At 48.4% G+C, this 23,126-nt stretch overlaps 1 protein-coding gene across 3 annotated transcripts in view; it reads right to left on the bottom strand.

The window, feature by feature from the left end:
- The window catches only part of FGF12 (fibroblast growth factor 12), a 231,389-nt gene that overhangs the window by 94,994 nt on the left and 113,269 nt on the right, over positions 1–23,126 (bottom strand). Inside the window, exon 1 of one of the 3 annotated variants that reach the window (XM_054207324.1) lies at positions 8,837–9,493. The exons of 1 other annotated variant lie outside the window; for it this stretch is intronic. In XM_054207324.1, the coding sequence (XP_054063299.1) occupies positions 8,837–9,035 (199 nt within the window). In that variant the 5' untranslated portion in view covers positions 9,036–9,493. Of the gene's footprint in view, positions 1–4,202; positions 4,212–8,836; positions 9,494–23,126 lie in introns of those variants that run through there. One more of the 3 variants, XM_054207326.1, reaches the window with a different exon arrangement.

The raw sequence follows: 23,126 nt of genomic DNA, 5'->3' as shown, positions 1-23,126 counted from the left end.
GATGTTCCAAGTCCCTCACCTGCCAATGTGTGATCCCTGCATCTCCTGCAGCCCAGTGGCTCCCAAGTCCCCGGGGAGCATCCTTCAGCAACCGCTGTATGCTTCCCAACCCCGAGCCGGTCCCTGGAAGCCAAAACCACTGTGTCTTTTTGCTAATTTCTACCGCTTTTCAATTTTCTGGAAGACGTGGACTGGCTTTTTGCAGCCTGGCTTCACTTGCCGCAGTCCTGTACTGCTTGACCTTTTGCAAACAGTTTTGTTTTGGGGAATGAAGGAATCATATTTATTTGGCAGTTCGGACAATATGAGTAGCAACTGCTAAGCAAAGAAACTATCTGTGCAGCCAGAAAAGGTAGGGGACTGCAAACTATGCTGTTCTAGATAAATATCAATTAAGTGAGCATGTTCTGTTAACCCCGAGACCTGGCTCTTTTCTACCTTCATTTCAATCCAAAATGCTTAAATATTTCAAGAAAGGAAGGTTCTGGGGTTTTTTCATCTTTATCATGATCCCAATCAGCTTTCAGCTTGGAAAGAGGAACAAGTTACAGAATTATATTGCCTCTCTGAGGATATTTTGCCAGTTCACAGCATGCAGCCATCCACTGGATGTAACACATCCCCTTACCAGAGCACGCTGCTGGAGGGGAGACAGGAGTGCCACGGGAGAGAGCTCTGCACAGCACGCTCCATGGATGATGCTGTGTGATGGGGGCAAGCTCTCTGCTCTCCATCCCTATAACAGCTTTATCTAGCCCTGGATCTTCATCCTCAAATCCAGCCCCTGGCCATTGGAGGCAACCAGTCAGTTCCCATCCCCCCTTTTCTGACATCTATCAATGGAGCCAAGCACTCCAAACATGAACCATCGCACTGAAAAGAGCCCAGGAAGAAAGCTGGGGAGCGCGGGCAGGCGGCAGCATAACTGCTCCCCTCCTTTCACCACAGCTGCCCACCTTCTGGCCAGAGAAGTCCCACAGGTCCTCAGCTGAGGGTTTCTTTTTGGGAACATGACAGTGCCAAGGACCATTCAAAATAGAGTTCATCCTTGTGCTTGGTAACGCTGAAGGAGAATGGGGCACTGATGCAAGGCAAACTCTGAAGGAGGTGTCCCTTGGACAAAATCCCCCCTTCTTCCCACATACAGCTTCAGGCGCAACAGATGAACGTGCTGCCAAGAAGAGAGAGGAGCTGCTACTGCTACTACCCTCCTTGCCCTGACCCAAGCCAGCGTCTACACATGAGCAGGGCACTCTCCAAACTTAAAGCTCTACTAGGAGCAACACAACCCTGTACAGCATCTCCTCAGAGGGACCCGAGGCACAGCGGCGCAGGCATCTCCCCATGATATTGGGGGAAAGCGACAAACCCAAAGCCACAGAGCAGCTGCAGGAACAGAGCTGCGAAGCCCCGTTCAGTGATGATGCTGTTTCCAGCACTAACCCCCACCTCGCAGCCCAGCACACTCCCTGGGGAAAGGGCAGAAAGCAGAAATGCCCGGAGGTGCTGCATGGAGCCAGCCTTCCCCATCGCTCCAGGAACCAGCCAGCACCTCATCCCTGAGAACAAGAAGGGCTCAGGGCTCAGGCCACCACTCTGCCTCTGAGCCCGTGGCTTTGTCCCTCTGTCACCTTTAGCCAGGACATTCTGGAATAAGCGGAGGACAGCAGAGGTGTCTTGACAGGTGTCAGGGCACTTCCAGCTGAATTTTCTCAGCAGCCACATAAGCTCCATCAGGGTTTCGGAGAGCCCCAGTTCAGTGCCGGGAACAAGCAGGCAGATATTTGTCTATGCTGCAGCGTGGGGGCTGGAAAAGCCGGAGTGGTCTGCCTGAACAGTGAATACCACAGTCGTGTTCCACAGCTCTCTAGAAAGCTGCCTTCTGGTTTACCATTTAAAAAATGTGTCGTAGCTGCTATTTTCAGAGACAGTACTGTTGGGAAGCTGTAGCCCTACAGCCCTGCTACCATGCTGCAAAAATTCAACGGCCACATTGACTCCTCTCAAAGCACAACACCCCCCCGTTAAAAAGAATTTATTCTAGGAGCCCCCGCTAGCGGTGTTTGCTGGGTGAGGGGCACAAAGTGTGTCCATGGCTCTATTACAGCTTTTAATAGAGATGCAAAGTAAAACCAGCCTCCGGAAAGGCCAAGTTATTTCAGAATTGTGCTACGTGTCAGAACAGGGTAAAGGTAAAACAATAGATGTAGTAGTTTGCTTTATACCCAGAAAGGATAATGTATTACTACAAAGAATATTGTGTTAGCTAGGGAATAGAGACAAACCATGCATTAAACAGGAGAAGAGAGTATAAAGGTACCATTCCCTGATAGACTGCAGTGTCTGCAGCCCAGGTACAGAGTAGAGGGTTGTGGTACAGGTCACTTCACAAGAGACTTCCAAGATTAAGGCACACCAGTAATGCAGCCATGCAACGATGCTAGGACAGAACACGGGAACACGGAGCGTAGAGAAATGTATGTGTATTTAAAGGTTAGTTCTCTGGAGCTGCTTTCCCTGAACTGCTCTCTTGGACACCTTCTCCTGCCAAGCCGCGGAGCTTGCAAATATGAAAGGGATGTCAATCTCTTACATGTTTTGCTTGTTAAAATTCTTGCTTTGATTTTAATAATAACAAATCACAGCTTGGCTTCAACTGTGCGGGAGTAGGAAACTCCTAGAAATAATGTGCACATGACTGTTCAGAGGGATAGATCAAATGGAACGAATGCCAGAGGGATGGAACAAAGGGCTACCTGGCCACCATGCTATCTGGCAGTTCATGATGTGCCCATCTGGGGAGGGGACAGAAGAAAATAAGCCGAAGTGAGTTTGCACTTGCTCCTCAACGAAGTGAGACTCACGATTGTGTTTGTCTCTCACAGGAGCGAGATTCTTACAATCTCTTCAGCTCCCATGGCAGCTCTGCCCTCCATGCTGCCCAAGTCAAGCTGTTGAATTATTTTTATAATAGATATCTTATCTGTTAAAATATGGTAAAAAATATGGTAAAAAAAAGTATCTGGCCTACTGAAATTATTCTAAATTCATGCTGAATTCAGCAAAGCAAAAAAGGAAGGAAGGAAGGAAGGAAGGAAGGAAGGAAGAAAATCTTGTCTTCATTTCTGTTTTTGGAACTCAAGCTTTTGTTGTTTTTTTTTTCAAAACATTTAATTTAGAAGTATACCTGAAAGTTAAAGATATATACACATACAAAAATCCTCCAAATGAAATTGCACTTTTCTTTTTTTCCAAAGAAAAATCAGTTATATCAGTCAATGATAAACTGATTTATAAGGTTCTTTTATTTTATGGGGAGGGAAAATAATCACTCATGAACCTCTTTTCACCCTGACTTTTTCATTTGGCTGGTGATGGAGGAATCAATCATTTGTATTGCTCTAATGGTGAACCTTCTCTGCTGGTAATGATTTTCACTGCTCCCACAAGCACAGCTACCCCTGCGGCCATGGGGAGAGAAGATATCCATCCCTCTAGGAGCTTGGATGACTTCCATGGATTTTCTTGGCATCAACCAGTCCAGAACTAGTACGAGGTGGCTTACTGACTGACATGCTCACCAGCAAGCTGTTGCGAAGCGGGCTGGCTGCTGAGTTTTCCATGCTCCAGAGGAAGTCGTGAGCCTGCAGTTCTTCCCCAGATTTTAGAGCGGAGGGTTCGGGGTTGCTATCGGACCCCCCCCCGGTAACCGAGCACAGACACACACCGTGACAGTCACCACATCTGCAAGTCACGAACGTGTGCGATACCACCCCCGGGGATCAATTTGGTAAAATGAAACCCATCTGCCGAGCTGTCACGAGCAGGAGGAAGCCTTTCCCCCCCTCCTGATTATTTCAGCATTCATTAGCACCAGCGGGTGCAGAAGGAGCTCACAGCACCAACGGCAGGCCTCACCGACAGACTGCCCCAAGCAAGAAGGATGCACGCCTTCAAGGTTCTGCCCCTTCCCTTTGACATTCTCCACGCTCGTGTTTGGCTGGCCACTTGGCATTCCTGCCCTCCTCTCAGCCAGTACATCTAAGAACTCTTACTGGCCACCAATGCCGGGATTTCCAGGCATTTCCATTCCCCCCAGCCACTCAGAGATGGGGCACAGCACCAAATTCTGCGGAGGAGCAGGCAGAAGGATGTGATGGACCCCCCCTTGGCTGGGCGCACACCCAGATGTGTATACACACCCTGTGGAAAAGTGCTGGGATCCAGCCTGAATCCTACTGCAGATGGCAGCTATGCGCTGAGAAAACGTAGCTGGCATCAGGACACTAGCAACAGAGGGGCCAAATTCCACAGGTTAGGCAGATATTACAGCTGTTCTGAGATGAACAAGTCCATAAAAGAAGGCAAGGCGTATGACAAATTTAAGGGGGAGCTAAAAAGGTGGTTTTTTTCATGAGCTTCAATCATAATTTTCAGCCTGCATGAAATCAGAAAGGACTTTAGGATTTAATTCAGGGAATTTAACAGCTTGCAGAGATGACAGACTTCTCAAATGTTTTAAATGAATCTCCGAATGAACAAAGTCCTTGTGTCCTTCAGCTAAAGTTCCTCTTATATTTTCCTTATACTGCTGCAAAAATATCCACATACTTAGATTTTAAATTCCAAATCTCCATTTATTATTCAAAATGAAAAACACCACAAAGGGAAAACATGTTTTAAGTTACTGCTTTTTTTTCTATATGTGAGCCATTTTCTTAACTTTGGAAGAAGCCTTTAGATTTCCTTAAGGAAAAGCATCCTTTCCCTGGAGGAGCACAAAATATACATAAGAAAGGGAAAAAAAAAAGGGAAAAAAAAAACCAACACAGAATTTTTTTTCTTTTTCCTGGGGTAAAAAACCTGCTGGAGACTGAACTCTGCATTCTGAGCTGGAAACTTGTCTACAGAAGCAACGCCTGAAGGGACGGAGACGATGCTACACCGGTGCCTGGCACCGCCTGACTCAAAGCTGCCTGAATCCAAATACGATTACCTCAAGCAACGACACCCTTTCAGCGGGCTTCACTCAGATAAAATTCCCACCAACGCCCACAGATGCTGTGTCTGATGCTCCAGCCTGTTGCCCTTCGTGCAAGGCCCCCAGTGCCCATGGCAGGATAGAAGGGCAACTCCACCTCAGCTTTCTGGGGTAAGCTCTGCCCAAGAAGAAGTTTGGTGAATCAACAGCCACAGCTTTCACAAACAAGCCGGACCCACCAGCCCAGGGCTTCCAGCCTGCTCCAAAACAGCTGAAGAAGAGATGAAGAAGCTGCAAAGGGGATGCAACTACTTGGCTCAACCATTTGTTGGCAAAGAAGTCACATAGAGCTGCTTTGTCTAGTCTTCTGCATTCACGTCTTGGCTCTATCATTCCCTGATGAAGGATCCATCTCTTGAACCTGCACCAGAAAGCCACGCCATGCAGCAATTTATTTTGAATCCTCTATCAAGTTACTACAGTCAGAGCAAAGTACATCATTTAATCTTTTCTAGCTGTACTTTGTACGTACAATTGTACAGGTACTGTTCACCATACACATATTTTGCTTGGCACCTACACAATTGCAGCCAATGACCCGTACTAATTCACGATAATGAGATTAAGGCCATGTGTCCAAATTTTCAGCTTAGTCCACAGCACTCAACACCCTTATTTGGCCTATCTTAAACTGAGAAATCCTATCTTAGAGCCAAATACAGGCAAGAGATATAAAAGAACACAGAGCGTGCATGAGAGAGAACTGCCTTTGCCCGTCAAAAAGGCAGACGACACTCGTTTCACAATATGGTGCTTATTGCAACTAACAAATTAGACATTTCTGCAGTCTGTTTTCCCTAGGAGCTGATAGCTTTGATTATACAAGATGTCCCGCACAGACCTGGTTCCCTGTAGCTTGCCAAAACCCACGACTGCTCATGCCCACCACCAAGGGAGCCTGAACTTCTACTGGGTGCGAATTCTCCCTTCCCATACGAGAGCAGGAGTATTTCACTCTTGCTTCACACAAGCTGCAAAACGAATCACAAGGTGCCAACCAGTGCAAAATGTAACTCTGCTCACACACATTTCTACTGAGTATTTTAGTTAGAGCGTCGTTTGAGTCACATATTAAAAAAACACTTAATTGACGTACGCTCACACAGTTACTTTTGCAAAAGCAAAGAGCAAAGGGAACATGAACCGCCACGGGAGCTGTATTTCTGTAATGGTGCAAGTAGCTACAGCTCCACCATTGCCGCATTGTAACCTCACTGGCAGCGGGGGCCCAAAGCCCGGCGTGCTGGAACCAGCAGCAGGAACTAGGTCTCTGTGTCAGGTAACTGCTCCGTGCCTTGGTCTCGCCTTCTGTAAAATGGGAAGAATCCTCTCCGTTTGGTAGAGCCTGTTGAGTACTGGAGATGAAAATCACTCTGTAAACATGAAGTATTTTGACAGTTACTCCCCATAGCCATAAAATGAGGTCATGTTTAAAAACGTAAAGATAGTTCCCCTCGAACCGTACTATTTCCAAATGGGATTGTACCCCTTTTGAACATGGATGTTTCTCACATTCCTTTCACTGACTTGCAAACTACTGAGCCAGCATATCATTAAGTACACATAATCACTGGGGTTGTGGGTCACTGCACAATGTATGCACATTTCTTTAAACCAGTTTCAATTAATTTGCATATCATTTTCTATGCAGAAGAGCAACTCTGCAATGAATAAGTTATCTGGGCACAATACACTCCCTGAATAAACAATCCAAGTAGCAGCAAACCGAGCGGCATACTGCCTTCTGAGCAGCGTACCTGAGTCCAGGAATAGGATGTACCACTGAAACAAATCCCTATTTAAAAGATAGATAAACTAAAACAGACACCACCCATAGCCTAGCAAAGTTTTTTAAAGCAACTTAATTCCTCTACTTTATTTTATAAAATGAATACAGTACTGGTTACGAGTGATTGACTGACAACTCTAAAGACTGAACAGGTCTATTTTTACAGCACTAAGCAGCATTGATCCTTCTTCTAAGTCAATAAAAAGTTTTCCTTAAATCATCCTGGTCTATAAGCCATTGAACACCTTCCTCAGCATGGAAGTCCATGCGAGTTGAGGGAATTCTAAGAATTCATCAATTCTTCACAGGTATTGAGTGAGTGCAAAGGACGCAGAATTGGACCTGCACAGCTGGGAGGGCTGTGGTAGGATCAATTCAATAAAGACTCACCAACCGCACCCTGCTGTAAAAGTCACCCAAACTTTAATGCGACGAAGCATCTTGAAATCTAGGTAACAGGTCTAGACTTCCTACCCTTTTTAGTCCTTGGGGGACCTCATTCAATAGGAGATGGAGATGAAGCGGAACGAGGAATGGGAAAAAAATTAGTGAGACTCCCAGGTGTCACTCTTGATCCTACAAAGAGTGATTCCTGAGACAAAATGACCACGCTTTTTGGGCAAGAGCCATCTTTGGGGCTGGGCTCACAGGTCAACTAACACATAGGATGGTCCAGCAAGATACCACTCATCATAACTTGAGAAAAAAAAAAAAAAGGCAACTTTTTTCCCTTTGAATATTTCAAGTCATGCTGTATTTCAGATATTTTGCATCCTCTTTTGGTAACTGCTTTTCCCTTTGGTGACAACAGTAAGTGGCCTTCTATGGTGAGAGGCTTTCCCCCTATTTCTTTTTGTTCCTCACTTGAGCACAGGTCACGTACCTCAACCTACAGACCAGAAGAGCAGCCCCCAGCTAGCTCTGACACTCTGCTGTAGAGTCATGACTGACAGACTTCAGATGTGGAGAAGGGGCTTCATGAAGAGACTAATCAATAAACAAAATATTCATGTACATGGAAAACATGGGAGGATTACACAGGTTGATGGTACATCCCGAAGAGCTGAGTAAACGAGTATCGCTCTTTTTTAACAGTGATACTAACGGACACCTGAGAAAAGCACATGTTCACAGCAGCTTCTCAAACCAATCGCTGCTTTCTTACTTTAGTGGTGATTTATAGCAATGGAAAAAAAAAAAAAGGAAGATGCAAATAATAATTCCACTGAGAAATCACAGAGGGCCTACTCTTGCCAGGTAGTTCTCACGCCTACCAAGGACAGCTGAGAGCACAAAGCATTGCTCAGAACTGAAACTGTGGGTGGTGGGACTCCATCGTGGAAATGTGAGCAACACGTACACTAGGGCTGAAGTTTTCCACAAGGAACCAAGACACACACAAAGACAAAGGAAAGAAAGGAAAAAGAGACTACCCCAAAATGCATTTCTAGGTCCTTGCAAGCTCGTTGTTAAATGCAACAGTCGTGCAGCTGCCATCTAGAAAGCTTTCTGAGCTCATGAAATTCCCTATGCAACTCTGCTCAAGAAGTAGCACTTGATGGATCTAGTTATCAAATGACCACAATTCTAACTGATCCTCAGTTTATCGATTTCCTTGTCACTATGCAGAAAATAAGAGGAGACTGTTTAAAAAGCATACCTACAGAGAGGTGGAAAAATACAATTTTGGTTTAAGGTAGGACGGATTAAGCTGCAGGGTCTCTCCTGCCGGAGGACCCACTTTGCTCACGCTTCGGACAGCGGCAGTGGGATGCTGGGGCTGCTCTCTGCCCACCCACCCCACCAGCCCGGGGAAGGAGACCCTCCAGGACCCAGGCGAAAGTTGAGCGCGGAGCAAACCTGTCCCCAGACGGCACCTGGCGGTGCCAGGGGAGCCCCGGGACCGGCCGGGCCGCCTCCCCGCCCGCGGGGCAGCCACCCCGGCGGCTCCGGAGCTGCCCCATCCCGCAGAGCGGGTCCCCACGGCCCCGGCCCGCCGTACTCACCCGGTCTCCTCCTCACCGGCCTTTTCCTGCCGCTGCAGAAGCGCACTTTGCTGAAGACCCCCAGGACGTGCCTCTCGCAGAGGGAGCGCCCGTCCTTGCTCGGGCTGGAGCGGCGCTTGGAGGCGGACACCCGGTCGCTGTTGGACTCCCTCGCCTGCCGCTTCTGCCGGATCAACGAGCTGGCGATAGCCGCTGCCATCGCCGCTCATGGGCCCCCCCGGCTCCGCTCCGCGCCGCTCCGGGGGGCGCCGCCCGGGCGCGCTGGGGCCGAGCCGCCGCCGCGCCCCGCGGGGACGGGGAACGGGGGACACCCCGCTTAACGCGCTGCAGCCCCGACTCCCGGCGCCGGGGAGGGCTCAGCCGGCCAGGCGGAGCAGGGCGCCCGGGCTAACAACCATGGCTGGCCGCCGGACCCCGCCGCCCATGGGTCTGTCCCCGGGGAGCGCAAATCCCGGCGCGGGCGGCCGTCGGCGAGACCCCCCGGCCGGGCTGGAGGCTCCCCCGCGCCTTGTAAATCCGGGAGGCGGCTGCCCCGCTTGCAAAGATCCGCCGGCGGCAGCTGTGTCCAAAGGAGGGGAGGGGGGAGGCGCGGAGGATCCGCGGGTCCCTGCGGCGCGGATCCGCTCCGCCCGGGCGCAGGCGGCGGCGCTTCCTCCCGCCGGCCGCCCTCCGGCGAGGGGCCGTGGGATGAGTCAGAGCCCCCGCGGCCCGCGGCCAGCCCCGGCCCCAGCGCGGTGGCTCCGAGGCGCGGCGCGGCGATGCGCGCACATGGACGCGGCTCCGCTCCGCTCCCGCGGCCGGGCTCAGGGCGAGCCGCGCTGCATTTCTGTTTGCACTCCTCCTCTTCCTCTTTTCCCCCCCTCCCCACTCCGCTCGCAGAGAGGGCGGGAGGGGAAGGAAAAAGCAGCCACGGGGAAAAGCACCAGGCCAGCAAACAAACAAAAAAGAGGCGATACAATAAAATTAAATTTAAAAAAAAAAAAAAAAAAAAAGAGGCGCCCCGGCCACGGGTGCGGGCTCACATCGCCGCAGCTCGGCACCCCGGGCTCACAGCGCCATGGCTGGCGCAGCTCCCCCAGCCCTGCTCGCCGCCTCTGCCCCGGCAGCGGCTCTCCCCGACGGCAGCAACCCACATCGTCCGGCCCGGCGGAGGCCGCGGAGCGCTCGGCACCGGGGCGGTCCCGGCCCCGGCTGCCGCGGCGGGAGGAGCGATGCGAGGCGGGAAGGAAGAGGAGGAGGAGAAGGAGGACGAGGTGGTGGAGGGCGGGGGGGTGCGGCTGCCGCTGCTGCTCCGTGCGGGGCTTAGGATGCTCCGCGGTGCCGCCCGACGGCGGCGGGGCGAGGAGGAGCCGAGCCGCGCCCGCCGCCCGCCCGCATCCTCCGGCCCGGCCCGGCCCGGGAGGGGGGAGGCCGGGAGGGGGGGGGGAGGGAGGGGCCGGGGATGCCCCCCCCGGACGCCCACGCAGCGCGGGGTTGCTGCCAAGGCGGCGGGGAGCCCCGCGGCGGCCGGGCGGGTCGGTGCCGGGCTGGAGCCGGGGCTCCGGGTTCGGGGAGAATTGCAGCTGCTCCCGCTCGCCCTCCTCTACGCAATCGTACGTGATCGAGGTTTGGATGAGAAAAAATCGCGCAGGCAGAGGGAGGCAACTGCAGCTCCGCCGCGGCTCTGCCCCGTCGCCCGGGCAGCCCCCGGGCCGGCCCGCCGCCCCCGCGGGGAACCGGGCTTCCCCGGAGCCGCAGCCCCACCCGTCCCCTCCGAGGGAGCCGCCTGCGATTTGCGCAGCCACCCCGGCCATTGCTGTAGGTGCCCGAGCACCCAGCCTCAGCAGCCGAGCATCTCCGCGGCTTTCCCTGCTTCTCCGTGCAAGCAGAGCCAGGGCGACAGCCCCCGGCGCCCCAAGGGCTGCGCTGCCGGGGAAGAGGGGGGGGGTCGGTGCCTCGTCTGGGGAGCCCGCAAGCCCACTGCGGTGGTGGGCAGCACCAGGCTGCCTCTGGTGCCAGCTGTCCCAAGGCACACCACCAATTTATCAGCAGGTGCTCCCGCATGAGCTGGGCTGGCTCCCTCGTATCTCCAGCCGCAAACCTGCACCGAGCAAAATTTAAGATGCAGAAATGTGTCTCTGGTTATCCAGATAAATAACTGCTGTTGCTGCCATAAGAACGGCGCTCTCCATATTTCAGGTCCAGGTTACAGCTAATGAGCGTACGGGAGGAAGGTGCTGAGCAAGGTATTTTGGGGGAGCGCACAGCGGTCAGGGTGGAGGGAAAGGGGATCTCGTCTGGGAAGAGGAGACCTGCCCCAGCTACACTGTGGGAAGTACCAGTGGCAGGATGAGACTGAATCGAGCCCTGTGTGCTGCAGGGATGAAGCATGTACCCAGTTGAAGAGGGCACTTTAAACCAGTTGGTGACACCCCCTGGGAATTACCAACTTAAATAAAATAATCCTTGTAACTACTTTGTTGCAAGAACTTCAGTTCTCAACTATTACAATGTATTGAAAAAAAAAAAAGGCAACTGTAAAAACCACCCACTATGTCCATAAAGATTAACTAAACTCTGGCATTTCTTCCTGATTTAATCCCTGTGCATGCCAAAAGGAGGTGGAATCAGGTTCTCCAGAAGAGAACAGGGAAGGAAGATATTGAAAACCATTTGGGAGATATAAATGTTTGGCTGTTGATCTCTTTTTAACTGCTGCCAACTTTTTTGAGCAGATTTCACTGTCCCAATCAATAAAGATTTTTCTTCCCTTTCCTGTAACTAAAATGCTTCATATTTTAATTTTCTCTGACAGATTATTTCACTTGACATCAAAGAATGTTGCAGTACAAGGTACAGGCATGGCCTAAAGAAAGCTGTTTGCAATCAGAGAATCACTGTCTGAACTGCCAGTGAATTATCCAAAGCTCCATCTTCAAAGGATGTGAGCAAATCTGATATCTTCCCCAGAAAGAGGTTTTCCATCTATATATAAGGATACTTTTTTGCCTGTAGTCTTCAAATCTCTGGTGAAAGAACGCTGTTTTATACGCCCTCATATTAGATAAGTTTCAGTTATTTTGGCATGCGGCTAATTTGTTTTCTTGTGTAGCTGTAAACTAGAAGCAGCAGCTCAGCACTTAAAAATGATCCTAATCAGTAATAAAGTTGGTGACACGTTTGGTTTTTGTTGGTTTTTTGTTTTGTTTTTTTTTTCTGGTGATTTGTGCATCTGAAAAGAGAGTTGCTGCAGCTCTAAGAATAAATGCTTCTCCCAGGTCTCTGTCTCTGCAGTAATGGAATTAAATTGAAGCAAAGCTTGTGAAACTGAATGTAATGTTGCGTTTGCTAACACGCAGGTCTGTTTTTATTTATAGATGGCCAAGGAGTCCACAGGGTTTGGTTCTGAACGCGGGCACAGTGCCATGAACTCCTAGTGACATTACTGGCATGCGCATCTGCTCTGCACCACTCTGGATCTTGCCCCAACTTCACATTTTCTGAACAGCCCATGCTTTTACAAACACCAAAGCAGCCCAGAGTGGTCTTGAGCTGGAGAACTGAAGGCCATTCTCATCATGCACTGCGTCCCTCCTGCACTGTCCTTCTTGCAGGTGAAACATTACCTTAGTTGGGCTGCCGAGTAAAACAGAAAAGCCTCCAAGTGCTTTGGTCGCTGCCATTGGAAGTTCTCTCCTTCAGCTTTCATTCGGATAAACAGGCCTCAAAATATCTCCCATTTTCTTCTGTATCAGATGTTCCTCTTTGAGGGTAGTGCAGCCTACACTGTTCCATACCAGCTAGCCCCTGCTGAATCCAGGGGCATTTCTCACTGCTGACAAGGGAAGCTGAATTGTTTGACCAAACTGAGCCAATGTGGCACTTTTTCTTACGGTGAATATTTTTTTTTTTACATGTTTATCTATCTATATTTAATATAATATAATAATCTCTGTATTATATAATTATTATGGCAATTTTTCTCCCCTGCCTCTTCTCCCCTGGGCTCCCTCCTCACCTCCAGTCCCACTCTGCAAAGCTGCACAGCACGCACTTTGAAGAGGGAAGGAGAGAATAGCACTGATTCATAAAATGAAGAAGCAAGACAGTGTTTTGATCACGCTGGAGAGACATGGCCAATGCTTCTCCTGCACTCTGTGGAGAAAGGCCCCATCCCGCGCCCCGGAGCAGGCAGAGGGTCAGACTCCTCACGGCTGTTGGAGAATCAGGCTCACAATGCTTATTAAATGTCCCCACCTAAGCACGCAGGAGCCTATGCATTAGGCACTCGCTGTGGAAGAAGGCCAATATAAACATTTCAAGACACTGTCATTTCTGAGGTTTTGCTCACTTGATAAATAAACTCTTCTGTCCTCAGTGCTGAGGTTTAAAACAAAGGCCTGGCTGAATTTCACGGCTTTGGTGGCTTGAACAGAGAAGAGATCTAGAATTGCATTCCCTTACCTTCCTAAACAGAACAATCTATCTAGGTCAAAACGGAGGTTATTGGCATCTTTCCTTAGTGAAGTGCAATAATTCCCGCAGGGTTGCTAACAGAATATCCTGTTTATTTTTCATAGAGCCTTCAAAAGCCATGGGCTATGTTCTGTAGATTCAGTCATTAGGCATATCTCTGCTTTCCTAATTCTGTACACAGAGAGCTAACTACATACAGATAGATGTATACGCAGTTTTTTTGCCGTTTTGTCTGCATAGCTACTGAAAATGCACACCTGAAACTTAAGGAAAAGATTTAAATTTAATACCACTTTTAAATGTACATGCGTATTGCTGTAGTTGAATAAGGAAAAAGAAAGACGCCCGTCTCTGGCCAATAATTATGAATGGCCTAATTCACCATTTTACAGCAGCATAGCAACAAATCTCTTCCAATAGGAAGGCACTGTTGAGTTTGAAAGTCTGCATGCAGACACCTCTTAAGAATTGTACCCAATTTCCACGCTGTGTAAATTACATCTAAAGTGTGCATTGCCAGGGCTGCTTATTAAGCAGAATTAAGCCCATATCCATGTTTTTTTAACTTTATTCTTTACAAGGTAGCCCCCTTGTTGCATGTCTACCATAATTAAAATTCATGCAGCCTTGGCATTCCCCAGTCTTTCTGCGTGGGTGGATTTTTTTATTTTTTTTTTTAAAAAAAAACCACGCCTGGGTAACCTGATAAAGAAAAGACCTTACAGTATTTTGCTCATTTTATGAGCAGGGTAATTCTGTTTACAATGCATGGTTTTATATCTATGTTTGGATGCCTAATAAGAATTCACATGGCCGCTTAAAAATATGCTGTTCGGGGAGAGAGATCTGGCCCTAAAACAGCAGCAGAGAATGAAAACTGGCTGGCTTTCTGGGCTTTTCTCGCACAGCTGAGCGCTGAGCTGACTAGGCCTTTTAATAAACACAGAAGAGCCTGCATCATCTGATTGCTATATTAAAATAATTTATTTAATGGGCCCCCCACCCCCTTTTTTTGGCTTCAAAGATTCAATTAAAACAAAATTTGCAACTCATCATGAGAAGTCTTCATTAGCCTACCCAGTGTCTTTAAAAACAGCTCTAGCCTGGGGAAAAGCTGGGCTTGTCTGTGTCTTAGAGCAAGTGGCAGGTAAGCAGTCACGCAGACTGCAGAATGAAACCGCCGCTGCAAAAACAGGGCCACAGGCAGCACCAACACAACAAAACCAGCTGGAGCCCAGAAAAAGAAATAATTCTACTCGGCTTGTATATGTTCATATATATTTTGTTCCTTTTTAAAAGAGGATTTCTACTTAACACAAGGTTTTATTTCTCCTCAGTGACTTGTTGCGTGCACCAGGTGGAGGCAGGGGAACCCAAGAAAGCTTTGCTCCGCTGAAGGCAACTGTGGCTATCGAGGAATGAAAATGCCACGTTGCATTTTTCTTCCATAAGCCTCACGTATGGCTGAACAGGCTTTGTCTCCTGGGTTCTGGAAGCACCTGCTGGAAACAGCAGGAAGGGACACCATCTAGGGTTGATTCTGCTGCCTGTATCTTGCCGTAAAGGTTGTCTCCCCGAAACAAATCCTGAAAAGGAGTAGCAATGGGGGGGGCATCTGAAACCACTCCCACACATGGAGACCTCCCTGCAGACAGGTCAGTGCCTGTCCCACATGGCTCAAGATGGGCTCATCTCAAAGCTGCTGTTACCAGCCCACCCCAACAGTCCTGTTCATCAGCCATTCTGATGTTGCCTTTCCCGATGGGATCAGGGCATGAAAAACTGCCGTCCTTACAATGATGTGCTCCAGTTGTGGCTTCAGTAGTTATGGCAGGAGTCCAAGGGAAAGGGCCTGCAAACACCTGCCCGCTGACAGCTCCCACGCAGCACTTCAGTCGTTAGGGCAATGCAGGGAGGAGGCCTCGCTGAAGGGTCTCCAATCAAGGGGCGATAAAAGGGTTGGTACTCTACTCACAGATAACCTTGCACAAGGCAGAGCTGAGAGCCCTCTCTTCCTCAGCAAGGGACACACAGCCAACCAGCTGCTCCAGGCTTAGAAGCACCCACCTAAGCATACCTCCTTGCCTGTACTATAGCTGCTGAATTTGAAAGACAGGACAGACATCTGCCTCCCTTCCATCCTCCCTCCACCTCCTCTTCCTCACTGGTCTCCTCCCAACATTCAGCAACTCCCTCTATCCGCCGCCTTAGGGACTTTTTAACCCATGGCCACCCATCTAATAGCCCTAAGCCACAGGAACTTCAAGGAAGAGAGGGAGAGTGTGGACTTAAGATTTCATGCCAGGTCTTAAGTCTACATTCACAGCATCCAAGGCAGAGGAAAAGACCACATCCCTTGGGTTTTTAATGCAGAGCAGGAGCTTGAGACTGAAATATGTGAAACAGCCCCCATTCAACAACCGCAGTTGCGAGCCTGAGACTGAATACACACACAACCTGTCCTGCTCTGTCTGAAGCAAAGTCCTAGCCCTCAGACCTCAGGATAGCAGCACTTTCAGGAAGAAGACAACTCCTACAACCTGCCCCTCCCTAGAAGAGGCCAGCCATCCCCATCGCTGTCTTTGAATGCTATTTGATGACAGCCTGTAGCCCATTTCAGCCTATGCTTTCAATAACACAAGAGGCACCCAGTTCCCATGGACATTGAACTGGTTGTGTCTAACTTTGCATCTCATTTGCCTGAAGGCGATGTGGTCTGGGTTGAGAGGGGAGAGTAACAGTGCAGTTTCAGGCCCAGGGCCTCCAAACCCCTGGGCTCAGAAGGTCTAAGGGGCTGCCCATGCTTTTTCCCCCTCCATGGGAGGAAGGAAAGCTCCTCACGCTGTGAAACCTTCTCACTTTGTAACCATGCAGCCAGACACTGATTCTAACCACAACCATTTTCAAGGGTGTCGGGAAAAGCCTTTCAATTTAAAGTTTCTATCAAGCTGACTTTGCTGAAAGTCAAACAGATCCTTCCTGATTAGATCTTGGCTGAGGCAAAACAGCCCGATTATGTGATCAAGAATGATAAAAAGAAGGGAGGGAGAATGAAACCCCTATCGCGTTCCTCCAGCAGGGCTGTGGGACCGTCTGCTCCACAGCAAGCCAAGGCCTGGAGATTGGAGACATCAGCCTTGTTAATGCACGTGTGTTGCACTGGCATAGGCCAAGAGAGGAGGAAGAGACAGAAGCTGTCAAGAAAATATAAGAAAGTCTCTCCAGACCCATAAGTCTCTCTATCTGCACATAATGGATTCTTCCAAACCTAAAGAAACCTTGGGAAGTTCCCTGACCCAAAACTTCACTTGTCCCTTCATGCAGCCTCCAAATCCATAAGAAGCCCAGCACTCGCATCCTGAGCCAGGTCACATCTCAGATCCTGCTGGGTCAGAAGAGCACTGCTTCAAAGGTGCAGCCCATTGCCCTCTCACCCAGCAAAGACTCCTTGCAGTTCGGAGAGCTCGTGGGAAATGCAGTGACTCTGACAAAACCTGCCATCAAGCTCTGCAGAACAGGAGTGCTGGGACATTAATCCTGCCCTCAGGATGTCTCTGAAGTTACATGCATCCAGATTGCATCTTACTTAACCAAACCTGCTTATTTCTCCCGCATACTGCAAGGGCATACACAACACTAAATGTAAATAAGAGATTACAGCTGTCATACGCCTAGGACAAGGTTTGAAGACTTCCTCACCCCCCACTGACCTAAAGTGCTGGCTAAAAAGGATCTGGGTGAATACATCACTTCCCACACATACCCCTGGCCTCCAAACACACCTCTTGCTATTTGCATTGGAATTTATTTCCCTTCCCAGCAATAAATCAACTTTTTTATCTCCCCAGTAAAATGAAATCCCATGTCCTCTCTCCCCGGACTCTCACAGCTACTGCAATCCAGACACCAATAAAGATATCAGTGGCCTGGAAGCAAACCTAAGTTTGCCAAGGATACAAAGACTAATGCAGTAGTAATTAATGATCGCAGCAGGTCTGGTGAAGAGACTAAACTGAACTGACATGGAAACTGAGTTCATAGAAACAAGTTTCATTTTAACACAGCCAGATCAAACCTCTGGGGATAAATTGTGCAGTCTGCATTACTTAAGACCGGGCACTTTGTTTTTTCCCAGAAAGCAGTGACTCTGGGAACCGGGAACGATGAGAGAGATACAGCCGAACAGGAGCTTTCTCCACAGACCTGCAATTAGGACAGCCCAAGTCCATGGGTGCACCCATGGAGCAATGGGGAGCAGAGAAATGCTCTGTCACATTTGTACCCAGTGCAGCAAACACCGGCATCACAGAAGTCACAAAGTCTGGTTGCTACACTTCAGAAGTGGCAGGGATCAGAACATAGCTCCAAGAGAGTCTGTGATAGAATATGGGTATAGTGAAATGCTCGAGCAGTTCAGTCTCTTTTTTGCAGTAATAACGACATCTCCGGGGAATTCACATGGGGCCACCCTGTGAAAATGCTCTTGGTATTCCACTGTATTTAGCCTCTTAATATTGTGGCTACTGATAGCCTACTGTTGCCGAAAATCTGGCCACAGAAGAAAAATGGTTGAGGTCATCTGTATCCAAGTGAATGACAGAGAAGACTTGGCCCTGACTGATAAATCTCTCACCTCTCAGGAAGAACATTTTCAAAAGGAGGGGCTCTTTCAATCCAGCAAAGTCAGAATGAGATTTGGAGGCTATGAGTCAAGGCAAGGCTCATGTTTACTGTTAATAGCAAAGATAATCCATCAAGAGAATGATATGGCAAGAATTGTGATGGATTCTCTATCATTTTGCCCTAAGAGCCAACCTCTTTCAAAAATAGATGAGCCGATACCATAGCACACAGGGTACAAAGGACCCTGGGAGAGGTCACCCTTGTACCGTGCCAGCAGCACCTTCATCATCGCTTACAAGGTTGGTCCGATCCCTGCTTAGGGACCTGCAGCAGTGGAAATCCCACAGCTCCCTTGGGAATGTGTCTCTGCACCACCCTCAGCTAAGAAAGGCTCTTTCTAACATCTAGTCCAAATCCCGCTTATCTAGAAGTTTCTTGCCCTATTGGTATGCCTGTCACAGAGGACTTACTGGATTTGCTCTGTGCAGTCCTGACTTGAGTGAAGCAGGAGACCAGACGGCACAATCACAAATAGTCCCTTCCGCCTGACTTCTGAGACTCACCGAGCATCAGTCAGTATTAGAGATAATATGAACAGAAATCCACTTTGCAGAAAATCTTGGGTTAAAACTCACGTTTCTTCCCCATGAGGAATGAAAATGAGACCTTTCAGAGCTCACTATGAAATGCCAGAAGAGCAAGAAAACCCACTGCTGTGGTGGAACTGGTGGTCTCACCACTTTTGAGCCCAAGACTCAAATCTCTGCTTTTGCACTAGGCAGAGCAGGGCATGAAACTGGGTCTTTAAATCCCTGTGCAAAGGGCTCTTCTGAAATTACTATTTCCTTTCTCCCTCCCACAGTTTTGATAAAGTGGCATTTTTCAATGAAAACAACACCACTACCAATAGTTTGTCTGCTCCTTCTGCAGGCATCCATCACAGTCTTCCAACCTGTATCACTCATACATGTGTCTCTGACAAAAATTACAGCTTTGGCCTTATCTGCCCTCAGACGGCTGAACTCCTGAAGTGCTTAAAGCAAAAGCTGCAATAGCTGCTCTAACCACTCTGTAGGGCTCTTCTGGGGCTTTCCAAGAATAGCTTTTGGACAACCCTGTTGCCTTGTGTCCTTTATTCATGATCTCTCTATAGCTCCTGTCTTGGACAAGGAATTCCTGTACAGTGTGATTTCTCTCCTCCACTCTGGCCATGCTTGCCTGCCCTCCCTCTTCATACACACATTTCTTTACTTCAGGGAAAGAGTGAGTGTCTCTTTGGTCTTATTCCATCACGTAACACTAAAAACATTTTTCAGTTAAAGGGCTGTTGGAGCCTGCTCCAGACAAGTCATTGATTGAATTCAGTGTCCAGAGAATACGCCTGTAAAACGGCAGAAATAAGAGGAGAAACGCCTTCTATCAGGTGTGGAGAAACAGGCATGAACCCTGCTTACCCATCAAAGTCATGCCTTAAACCCTTCCCTTTTGAACACAGCCGGGTCCTTCATGATGAGAGGACAGGATCCCCTGATTTTCCCTTTCTACTCCCCCAAAAGAAGACTGCAAAGTTGGGAATGCTCCCTCCGCACTGCCCCAGTGACAGTGTCGGCTGCCCCTCCTGTGCCACCCAGCCCAGTGGCCATAGCCATGCCACCTGCCCCACGGCGTTTACAGGAGCCCGTAGACACTCCTGGGGCAGCTGTTCGCTGTGCGACTTTCCTGCCCCGGCGCAGGGGCAAGGGGCAGCCGCCGGTAACAAGACAATCTGGCACAGCAGCCAGCAGCACTCCAACAAAAGGTTCTGTAGTGTTGCCAAGTGTTGTCGGACGCAGGGAAACTCACAATAAGAGCCTTCATCTTTCATTATGATTGAATGCTCCTGCTCTAGCCTGTTGGAAATACCATCTTTTGAGATGCTCTGGGCTCACCGAAGTTCATGCAAGGTAGTACAAACCAGGGGGCAAGTTATTTGCGTTTTCTTTTGGCAGAAGCTTACACATAAGACTAGCTGTGCTTGGCAATCGGAAAATGTACGAGTGTGGGGGTGGGGAGCCTAAATTAAAAGCCACTTAAGTGGGTACTTGAGTAATTATTGGGAGGCTTCTGAAGAGACATTTTTGTCAGTAATTAAGGAGAACATGGCTTTGTGCTGGGTACAGGTGGCAATATGGCACCAGAGATCATCAGCACTCTGCACGGAGATGACCAGTTATCCATTAGCTGCAGAGGCATGTTGGGATTTTCTCCTCAAAGAGCATCCTTCAGAGTTGAAAGAGGGCCAGGGCAACAGAGGGGCTGAAATCCTGATACTCTTACAGTCTCAGATCCTCTGCACCAGGGAAAAAGAGGCACAAAATTATTTTTAAGAAGCCACCTAGCTCCCAAGGTCCCTGTTGCTCAGCAGAGGTGGGTCCCACTACTGTCTCTTTCTTTATCAGCCCCAGAGGCCCTGAATTCCTAGAAAAACTCCCACCCCAAAGGAAGTGAAGCAAAACGTGTTCGGCAGTTCCAGCCTGGAGGAGGATTGGCTTATGCCTCCCACCAGTGGTGTCGGTGGGTTAGTTGTGACCTGGCTCCAAGGATGCTCTCTCTCTTCCCTGACTTGTTTTCGTAAGTGTCATGCAAGCTTTGTCTCCCATTTGCGTGGCTTTGGGGAACTTTCTGTTTGTTAAAGAAAACCAATAATACATGCTCCCTTCTCAGTGTTAAGAGGCAAATGCATTATTTCTTCAGTCCATTATAGCAGATACTTCTAGAAGCCGGTGCCTCTAATACCCACTCCAGCCCACCTCAAATGCTGTTAAACATAGGGCGCAAGAAGGTGCCCTCCCATGAAAAGACTGATCTGACAATGAAGTGACTGAGAAATACAGCTACTTTAAAGTCTGCAGCAACTTCTTCATGACAAACTCAGGCACTTAGGAAATTAAGTGTGAAGATCTGTAGCTACCAGGGCAGTGTCTGCCTCCTCATTAGAGATGCAGGTAAAGAAGCTTGAAGACAGTAGCAGTAAAAGGAGCATACGCAACACAAACATGTCCTTGGGAAAGAGCATATTTCATAGACACTTCATTACCTTCAACAACTTTCAGGTCCTTGCTTATTCATCAGCAAGTCTTAACTGTCATGAGCCAAAAAACGTGGGCTGGGTTTATCAAAATGAGGTAGACCTCCAGATCTCACTGGGATACTCCAGGGATCCCCCCGCCAGCTCCAGCCCCTTACACTACCAATGCTCTGCGCTGAACGTGGGGTGCGCAAGAGATCCCTGCGCAGCGGGCACCAGCTCTCGCCCCAGTTAAGCATGCCAGACCGACTCCTGTAAAGTTCCCCTTCAAAAAAAAAATAATAGTTGACATAATGAAGCAGACACCAGGCATTTGTTCTAGAAAAGGCTACGTGCTACTCCCAGCCTTATTATTTGCACTTGGATGGCTCCAGCAACTAACGCAACCCTCTCACTTTCCTTTCTTGACCCTTGGCACAATGTAGGGTCTGAAAAGTCTTCTTTCTGTTGTTATTCATTTAACCATTTCACATGGACTCTGGCAGCTTGAATTTGGCCCAGCTTCTCAATTTTGTGGGGAAAAAAATCCAAAATAACAAAAAAACAAAACCCCACAAAAGCCAGAGCATTCATAAACCTTCAATCAAACAGAAAATATGCCCACAATATTGTACAGCTTGAATGAGAGCTTTTCTTTTTAAAACAAAGGATTCTCCCTTGTGTTGCTTGAAACCCTGGCATTGGAGCAATTAAGAAAGTGAAACTGGCTACAAACTAAAGCAGAATGGACATGTTTCATAGATCTTCATTGCCCAGGCAGAAAGAAATGTAAACAGGGCATAAATTACAGCAGCCAGAGGACAGATAAACTGAAGGACAATGCTGGCACAAGAGCAAACGGCTAGAAACTGGCCAAGAATAAATTTAGAGTAGAAATTAGACATGGTTACTAGCAATCAGAGGAGTAAGATACTTCCAATAGGACCAGTGGGCACCATGAAAAGATGGTGTGACACAGCTGGCAATAACATGAGCCAAGATACCCTTTCTCTCATCCGTAGCACCAATACTTTTGGTCTTTAAAAGAATGGGGAGACATCTGACGCGTACCCAGTAGGTTTTTTTAATGAGCGCTGGCCCTTTAACCTTTGCTAATTGTTCCGTCTTAAAGTATATCTATCCTAACAGCCTTGCTCATTTAATTGATGAATTAAAGTAAGCAACAGCAATTATTGAGTATTTTTATTTAGTGGTGTCGTTAAATAAAGTGAAAGAAAGTAAGATCTCATAAAATACAAATGGTCTTATGTAAGTGTTGTTAGGGATGCAATGACAGGAGGGCATTCAGTCAAGTGTTTATATCATTACTATCATTCAGACATCAGCTCCAAAGCTTATCTAATTTGAAAGCCACTCCTGCAGATCTCTGCTATTGATTGGTGCAGTCTGCAGGGACACCACTTCCCACAAACTCATTCCAGAATAGGGAAGCTGTCAGCTCCCACTGGTACCCACATCTGTCCACGTGTGTCTTTTCTGCTTGCTGGATACTTTGGAGATACCCAGTATCATCTGGCGGGGGGAAGAAGGGGGGTATTCTGTTGGCAAAGTGAGTTAGGAAGAGATCTACCCCTCAGGTCTTCACCCCAGATCTCCCCTGACCAGGATTGCTGGTCTCTCAACTTAGCTGCTACTCAGCCTAAGTAAAACTTAACGTTTATGCCTGTAATTTCTGCACTGAACTGCTATATTGCCAGTTAATGTTGTTTAGAAATGAATTGCTGCTGCATAATGTACGGCAGAACAACAAATACACATTAGCTACATATCACAAATCAGATAATTACCAACCAAGATATTCTTACGCGTGTTCAACCTCTTATACGATGTAATAGGACACTATCAAAATAGAGCTCGCATTACAATGACAGTTTTGGCTTCTAGCACTTTGGCTTTTATTGCAATAAATTCTAATTTTCTGATTTTTATCTGCTCCTCCCCCCCCAGCTCCTAGTGGCATAGGAATTATGATTATGCCAGCTCGAAAACTAGACTGCCTGTTTTTCAAGCAGTCTTTCTGCCTGATTCACAAGCACAGCACTGAAGCATTTGAGACGCAAACATTGCAGATCATCCTCAATGCCAAGAGCAAAACACCAAATTGACAGGCTTCACTTTGACTCCCGTGTATGCCACCGACCCGCC

The sequence above is a fragment of the Rissa tridactyla genome, chromosome 6 (genome assembly GCF_028500815.1).
Source record: "Rissa tridactyla isolate bRisTri1 chromosome 6, bRisTri1.patW.cur.20221130, whole genome shotgun sequence".
In the NCBI taxonomy this organism is placed as follows: Eukaryota; Metazoa; Chordata; class Aves; order Charadriiformes; family Laridae; genus Rissa; species Rissa tridactyla.
This window is presented reverse-complemented; position numbering and strand designations above follow the sequence as displayed.